The 9,201-nt window shown below is 33.6% G+C and overlaps 1 protein-coding gene across 1 annotated transcript; it reads right to left on the bottom strand.

Annotated features, from left to right (window-relative positions):
• Positions 1-437: 437 nt before the first annotated feature.
• LOC100378176 (zinc transporter 6-like) lies at positions 438-9,189 on the bottom strand. The gene is made up of 10 exons (XM_002737124.3): positions 8,959-9,189; positions 8,454-8,602; positions 7,811-7,895; positions 7,202-7,310; positions 6,634-6,714; positions 5,587-5,766; positions 5,040-5,159; positions 4,558-4,708; positions 2,460-2,573; positions 438-2,086 (listed from the first exon to the last, which is right to left on the bottom strand). The coding sequence occupies exons 1-10, from the start codon at positions 9,170-9,172 to the stop codon at positions 1,586-1,588; spliced, it is 1,704 nt and encodes a 567-aa protein (XP_002737170.3). The 5' UTR covers positions 9,173-9,189; the 3' UTR covers positions 438-1,585.
• Positions 9,190-9,201: the final 12 nt, after the last annotated feature.

Genomic DNA, 9,201 nt, shown 5'->3' with positions numbered 1-9,201 from the left:
TAATGTTGGAGAAGGCAGATAGACATAGCACTGCCATGGTGTAGTGATAGAGTTGAGATTACATACTGTAAACCTAATTTTTACTGACAAAAATCATCACGATCTCATTCGTGAAAGACAAAATTTTACTGACTCAAAATTACAATATTATTTTCATTCATGTTTTTTGTATGCAATCATCTGCACACCTGAGCTAACATTAGGTTGACTTCTGTTTGTAAGAAACATCACCATAGTGCAGCAAACGCACGAAAATCATGCTCAAAATATTTTACATGTATCCATGCACGATATATTTATCAAACATAATGTGTGCCCTCTAAGACGAGATGATGCACCACTGACACACAAAGGTTTACTGTGATGAAACTAGTTGTGCTAATACACTAGCAAATCATTAACACAACAGAAAAAGCATCCAACTATAGTCTTGGAAATTATAATTCAATAAAATGAAATTTTATAAACAAAATAATCGTAAATATGAAGATAATCGGGAACCAAAAATTTTTTGTTTGTGCCTCTTGTCATCTATATAAGTACTTACAATTTTATTTTTTTCTTGAAGAGTGACCTTCCCAGCAATGAACAAGCAGACTCCACTGAATTTAGGGGATTCCATTTTGACTACAAAATCAGTCATATGTTAGAGGGCCCACTGTTGACAACTGTCACTTATTTTAAACAGGAACATAAACATATTAAAAAAATATATACTTCACAGACATAGATTAAATAAAATAGGTTAATTATAGATATTAAAAGCAATAAATAATATTTATATGCAATTACAATAGGTGCAGAAATGTACATATGAAAACTGCTTGCGGCTTTTCCAACAGAACACCAATCTGTAAAGGTTTTCCTAGTCTCTACTAAATGGCTTTAACACATTCACTATCCAATGTCAAAATGGTTTCCTCCACTGAACACAATGTATGGTGCCTCAGGTATAAATATATCTTCAAAAGACTTCCATTATATGGCTCTTTTCAAGGCTGAATTTCAAAGAATAAAATCAGAAATATGACAGGGAGATGAGCATATTATGTTGTCCCATTGGTACTATCAGAGAATGTGGAAAAGAAACTTCAAAGTGAAAATATGGCTCTTGATGTTGAATATTACCTCAATGTTATGAATTCATCCACAGACGTACAAGAAGTGTTGAAAGGATGGCAAGATGAATGTCATAACATATGCTGTCAGTAATACAAAGTTGTAAGGAAAGCAGATAGCGATATTGTGGCTTTCATTCACTTTTTTTTTTACTGCTTGCTGTAAAATTTCTCTCTCTCTCTCTCTATATATATATATACAGGTGAAGTTTGTGAATACACGATTTACAGTAACAAGTAATAACAGAGCTTGAATGTTTATGAATATATTGTAGAAGAAATAGAGACTGGCTTCACCAAAACATTTATTGACAGTTAAATAGAAATTTGAAAGTTTTACGAAGTATGGCTTTGATTAGATTTCTGCATTTGCTGTGAGGCAGCTATAAAAATAATGTAGCAAACTGTATAACTGTAGAATTTGATCAATCTAAAATATGTACATAAATTTAGGTAATGAGTTATCGTTATCTCCCATCTCTAGTTTTGTGTGGTACATGTACCAATGGTGATCCTGTGTAGGCATTGCTGGCAGTGTACATTGCACTGGGTTTCGTAACATTGGGTAACCTTATGTGATTACTCAATGCTGAATTATATGGCAAAGCATTGCCACTGTATTGTGCCAATTGAGGAATTGGTTCAATGTCTGTATGAAAACTAACATTTTTATTTGTGACTGGGGTCCCATATGGTGTACTAGCAGCCCTGCTCGGCGTCTGTGGAAGTCCTATATTACTTAGATGTTGGGTTAAATTTACACTGGGTGTATAGGAATTGTAAAGTCCTGTAGGATTGGCTTTGGGTAAAGCAGCAGTGTATTTTGGTAATGGTAAACTGGATGATGATATTGATGAGCTACCAGTAAATGTTGAGGTTGTTGGTCTGTTCCAATCATCCTTAAATACTTGTATTGTTAATATGGAAACTAAATTAGAAAGTCTATTGGTGACATGTGCCAGTACCATCTGTTGATAGAGAGCAAAAAAAAAAAGGTTACACAATGTACGTCAGTGAGCCACAATAAATGCAATTTTCAATTGATGACAATTTCTGTAATGTTTTGGCATTCCATTGTAGTTTGATTGTGTGAGAGAAAAAGGATCAACAAGTGTACAGCAAAACTGCATGGAAAAAACATTTCTATTCATTTTCATTCATAATTGTGAATGCAATACATGTTGACAGCACATGAACTTAGTTTGAAAAGAACACTCCTTGTTTGATTTCCAATCAATAAATGCCAACAAATGCCAATATATATCATGTATATGAATTTGTTACAGGAGAAATAAACTCAACGCAAAGATTGTTTTTCACTGAATAAATTAAACAACTTACCTGTTCATTAGCATCTCTTCGTATTCTGACATGGAGCGAGCCAGCTAATCTTCCGAACGATAATGTCCAAAAATGTTCATTTCTAAATTCTAATACACCATCTAATGTTGAAGCCTATGAATTTAAATAATATTATAATAGTTACCGTAATATCAAGATGACACAGTTTAGAACCATAAAATGCTAGCTAATAACCCACTACTAAGATACACCTTATTTAGATTGGACTAATAGTTTGCCCATCAATGCAAAGGTTAAATTATAGAAAAACAAGTCATTGTCAATGACACGTCCCTGTTCCGTTCATATTTGAGTGACATATACATTCAAAGCAGATCATGACCGAAATGCACCTGTATATGTACAACACATTGTACTAAATCTGAACAAAATCCATCCATGCATGACAAAGATCCGGTTCCGGAATTGTGAAAATATGTGATTTTGATGCATTTTCGGCCTTAAAATGGCCATCATTCAGCTATTGTTAAGCAGATCATGAAACAAATGCACATATCTATTTGTGACATGATGTACAATGTATCATATGTGTATGAAGTTTGAACTTGATCAATCCAGACATGTCTCGGATACGGATCCAGAACTGAATTCTTTAAAACAAAATGGCCGCCAGTCGGCCATTTCGAACTTGATCCGGAAAAAAAAATGACGTGCATCAAGGTTCTATTATGTTTAATGTATGTACCAAATTTGAACAAAATCCGTCCATGCATAACTGAGATCCAGGTCCGGAATGGTAAAAATGTGCGATTTCAATGCATTTTCGGCTTTAAAGCGGCCGCCATTTGGCTATCGTTAATGAGATCATGAAACAAATGCACATACATATTTGTGACATAATGTACCTTGTGTGTGTGAAGTTTGAACTCGATCAATCCAGGCATGTCTTAGATACGGATCCAGAACTGAATTTATTAAAACAAAATGGCCGCCAGTCGGCCATTTCAAACCTGATCCCAAAAAAAAATGACGTGCATCAAGGTCCTATTATGTTTAATGTATGTACCAAATTTGAACAAAATTTGAACAAAATCTGTTCATGCATAACTGAGATCCGGGTCCGGAATGGTGAAAAAATGCGATTTTGATGCATTTTCGGCCTTAAAATGGCCGCTATTCGGCTATCGTTAATCGGATCATGAAAAAAATGCATGTGCATATGTCCCATATAATGTGTGATGTATGAGTGAAGTTTGAACTTAATCGGTCCATGCATGTTCGAGATACAGGTGATCATGGACGCACGGACGCACACAGGGCAAAACATAAGTCCCCGTTTTCGGACTACGTTCGAACGGGGACTAACAAGTCATGTTATGACGTGACAGAGCCATCCTTGGTCATTGACGTTGCAGGTCGGTGTTCTTTCAACACCGATCTGACGCATATCACGCAAGTTGTACCAGGATTTTGCTCGAAAGGTCAAACGTTTCGAAGTCAATCATCAAATGGCACGTATTTTACGGATATATTGGTACAACTTGCAAATATTGTAAGGACAAATTGGCCCCAAAATTGCACAAATTTGAAACGAGTTTACGACTGCTCGTGTCTGGTTCGGAAGGAGTTCTACGCGTGATTTTATCGCGTTCAAGGACGTTCTATTTTCGAACTAGTTGAAACCGGGAATTGCGCAAGTACTTTTGAACTTCAAACACAAATTTTATTATCGTTATCATGTCTTAGTTTCTGTTATTTCCAATATTGAATTATTTATGACATTAATATTTCACTCACTAAACAATATTTTACTAAAATATGTGATTAAAAATCAAGTTAAATTGGAATTTTTTTTATCAAGTTTCGTGTATAAACACTAGTGCCAAAATTGGCTAGTAAGGCATCATGACACAGGTCTGTGCTGGGACAGCGCTTCCTGTGACGACACAATAGTAAACAAAACTGAATTGAGTCAGCCATGTTTATTCATAACATGAAACAATTAAATCCAATGTGAAAAACAAGATGGCGTGCATCCACAAGTTCCTTTTTCCAAACAGCATCTCAGAGAACATGTGAGAACATTTAAGATTACATAAATCATATTTGTAAAAATTGATAAATATTGCTGACTTACCTCTCGTAGACATTTATCTAGTTGTCCTATGATATAAGATGGAGTTGTTTGTAATAACATTTTACCAGTATACACACTCATTGGAAACATTGTACCACATGTCATGAAAGCTATAATAATTGCGGCTAAAGTGTCAGCAATGAAATAATTACTGAAAGAAGAAAACATTGATTTATTGACTTTTACACTAATCATCAGCAATAATTCCACATGTCTATTGGCAGGTTGTGTTCAAGTTTTTCTCAAATTTATTTTATGACCACAAAACATGACAAAACACAAAATGGCAACAGAATGTAATAGTCATTCACCAATGGATAAAATATTGGCAATTCTTGAGGACATACTTGACTAATGGCTCAACACTTGTATTAAAATATCACAGATTTCAAGAAAAATGCAATGAATTCTATGACTGCCACAACTAGCATATAACTAGCCTGAGTAACTCTAATGCAGTCAATGTGGTTTACAATACTTACTTGATTTCTATAAGTAAATGAGTTGCAAAAACAGATAATCCTCCAGCAAATCCTATTAATGCTAATGGATTAACACGTGGTAATAATAATTTATCTAAACCAGGAACCACACTGCACATACTGAAATATACAACATAAAAATCAGATGCGCTTTAATATACATGTTGATATATTGGTATGAGCATGGAGCTCCATGGTATGACAGATATGTAGATGCAGTAAAAATTGATGTACATGCATACTTGTACATCTATTAATGATTAGGAAAGGCATAGGTTATAGTCTTAGACGTGTATCTATGGTCAAAATAACAATCTAGCATACATTATGTGCACTTCTATTTCGCCTTTAATGGAGCAAAATATTGTGAATCATGAAGCATTAGAAGCTGTTAGTGTTAAAGGAGCAGTGTAAAACTGTGTTCAAAGCTTACAGATAAGTGAAGATGTTGTGTACACCAGAACAAAATCATATATATACTACATCTACAATACAATACTCAAATGCTTTCAGAAAAATCATGTGAATAAACAAAATGATTATCTACCTTCTGCTTATGTCAGCAAAATGTTCTTGAAGCCAATTAGAGCTGGCTGCAGAGATCACATGATCAAACGCTTTATTATTTACAGCATAAGTGACTATCATGTGGAATAGAAAGCCAACAGCGCCACCTAGGAGTAGCCGACCAGTATGCACATCTGGCTGTTGTAATAATCTTTCAGTACTAAAATAATATAAAATTACAATCAAAGTCATTTGAACTGCATGAAAGGACTTTCTAGGACAGGTTAAAAAAAAATATCACCAACCTGGTACCCAGCTCACCAAGTTTGATTAAAATTAGTTCAGCCATCTTTGAAAATTTAGGGTTAGGATTTTACATCTTAAATGGCCACCATATGAGGCCATTTTTTTTCCCAAATCCAATAAAAAGCAGCTCATTAGTTGAAATATGACATTTGTGAAAAAATTGGATTGAAAATATCATCACAAAATCAAATCTGAAAAGAATCCACTCAAATCAGTTTTCAAAAAAAGTGAAAATATCATTTTTTTACCTAAATGAAAACTACAAAATTGAATGAATCTGATAGAGGTCCACCCAAGGTACAGATAAAATATGAGGCTATTTTTTGTTCAAGAAGACCAAATGTTACAAAAATATTAATCAAATCTGATAGAAGTTCATTCAAGGTACATACATATAATATATTAACACATCGCTGTTGGAAAGCCTCCAAGGATTGCTGCCATCAGTTATTTTTGAGGTCAAAAGTATTCAGTAAAAGTAGGGAACTAAGGTTATGGTCGAAATGAACAAATCTGAGAGGTTCACTCAAGGTACGGTACATACATATAAAATATCCAACCAATAGACTAGTTTCAGGTTCCCTGGTTGCTTAGTTACCATGTATGTAAAAAGGAGGTTGAATCGATGCATGTAAAAGCATGTACAACTTACAGAAAACTGAAGCAAGCAGGCTCAAGGACTACTACTGTAAAATCAACCACCCTTTCTGCCTGAGTGCATTCAGTAACATTTCAACCATGAAACAAGCCAGGGAACTCAAAACTAGTCTATTGGGCTTACCTTTCTTTAAATATGAAAAACGATCCAAACTGGGCAAGTGTTGTGCTTGAAAAAACAGCAAGTACCTCAAATCGCTCATATCTAAAGAGATCAAATAGAGCCTTGGTGAGTCAACCAATCCATAGCTACATTGACACGAGTTCAGGTTAAAGGATGCATCTCAAAACGATGGCATTACGTGAAATGGCAAACATCACTTAGTATGGTCATTCATACAAAATATTTGAAATCAGAAATAACAATAACTGACATTTTACTTTTACTTTAGTTTTGTATGTATTGTACTTTATTACTAACATTTTATTGCTGTTCAACCAATGGAAATTATTTCTAAGGATGCAATAAATTCATTATTATTATTATATACTACTTTCCCAATCTATGGAATACATAAAATGTACTACTTTCGCAGTCAATAAAATACACAGTATTCACCCAACTAGTCCACAGAATATATACTACTCATTCAGACTATGGAATATATACTATCTATATTTTCAGTCAATGGAAAAAATACTACTTTCCCCGTCCATGGAATACATACAAATACTATACCTAAAAGACTTACCCAAATGAAAATATTGGTGATGGTTTTTGTCTATTTACCCATATTGTAATTAGACATGTAATAAGACTCATCATATCAAATATAGTGAGGTATGTATAGGCTGTCAAAGCTGTAATGCAAAAATATATAGATGACCTTTATATAAGGAAACAATATCGTGTTAAACCAGTTACATGTGTCACCTGAAGACATATTCATTAGATGAGTTTATTACTAGGTATGGAGGCTGTCTATAAGTTGCCATTGTTCACCATCATGTTGCCATGAATATCTCACTGGTAACCACAGCAACGATCACAACACATCATACCCGGGACAACTTTAATCTTTTACACACAACCTAAACAATACAAATAGATTGCTATATTTCCTTTTTATTTATAGCCTAAACTCACCAGAAGCTTTCAGTTGTGTAATTTTTAATTTCTGATCGCATAAACTTGTATCACAAGTATTAAAAGAAACAAGAGTACCTATTTTATTTAATTAATGTCCATATTATGCATAACTTGGATGTTTTTTTTTAGCAGATTTGTGTACTGTCTACAAGGACTCATCGGTGTAGTCAGTCACAGTCACATGTAAAGAAGTCTATACTAATATACTTACCCATACTGTCAGTGTATTGGCACCAAAATAATAAAATACAAGTAATCAGAAAATTTACAACTAAAAAGAAAGATATTTTTCGTGCCTGAAATAAAACAAAACAAAAAAAAGTGAAAGACTATTATTATTTATTAATAATTCAAAACAGGAATATGAATATCTAGAATTCACAACATTTTAAAATGCAAACCAATCATTTTACAAGATTAAATAATTCAGAGTTTTCTTGTTCTTGATAGTGATCAGTTAGATATACAATTTCATCCCATCAGTAAAATATTCACATACAATGCCTGCTGAGCTCTCTGACACTATTGAATAGAACTACAATTGATTGACATGTATACATGTTGGATTGCTTTCAAGCATTGCCAGCAAAAATCATTGCATACCCTTATATTATAAATCTTTGTTAGAACATATGTTAAAAATTAATATCATATATTTATATACATGATATTGAAAGATGTGTATGGTATATGTCACCATTTATAGAACTTGGTAGCATGCATTATAAAATGTGTATAATATTCTATAATAATATTCTAATTCTATAATATATTTTAATTCTATTCTATAATAATATTCTAATTCTATTCTATAATAATATTCTAATTCTATTCTATAATATATTCTATAATACCTGGCTTTCTTGAAGAATTGCACCAAACTCGTATTTGAATCTCTTAAGGAATGAGGGACGGGTTTTAGTAAATGGATGAATTGTACCACTGAATTCTTTCAGTTTATAATCTGCATCTTCCTGATCAAACATATTCCGATGTCTTAAATCTAAAAAAAAAAGTGAATAAATAGTGCAAATAATTACTAAGAATAAATATGAAATGTGTGAATGGTGTAGAGAGTCTTAAAGAAGTCTTTCATTATTGTTCTCCAAATACACACATACTGTATACTGTAAACTGGCAGGGTTTGAAGATATTGACATATGGAACGAACGGGGGAGCCATAAAATACAACATAGCAACGTCACATCAACTTACATCCACGGTGTGTGAAAATGATTTGAGGTCACGCGTATTCAGCGGACGTACCTACATATACACGCGAGAATAACACAGCTGTCACAATATCTAACGTGTAAATCTGTACTGTGCACTCTCAAGTCAAACTGATGAGACACTCACCTCCGGTTGCGAATATATCCATTGAATTATCGTGAGCGTCAATCAATTCAATGGTGGTTTTATCTGGCCTTTTACTGCCACTTAAATTTTTCACCGGGTGCATATTTTCTGTGACTTTGTTCAAAGTAACCGAATTGCTGTTTTTCGACCTGAAATATCTATCATCAGTCAGTTGCAACGTGGAGTTCACATTTGAAGAAAGAGAAGACGCCATTTTACTGATTTTAAGCAATACTTCAATAA

This window comes from Saccoglossus kowalevskii, chromosome 2, assembly GCF_978046115.1.
Source record: "Saccoglossus kowalevskii chromosome 2, keSacKowa6.1, whole genome shotgun sequence".
Classification (NCBI taxonomy): domain Eukaryota; kingdom Metazoa; phylum Hemichordata; class Enteropneusta; family Harrimaniidae; genus Saccoglossus; species Saccoglossus kowalevskii.
Note: the sequence above shows the minus strand (reverse complement) of the source record. Positions and strands in the feature narration are given on the sequence as shown.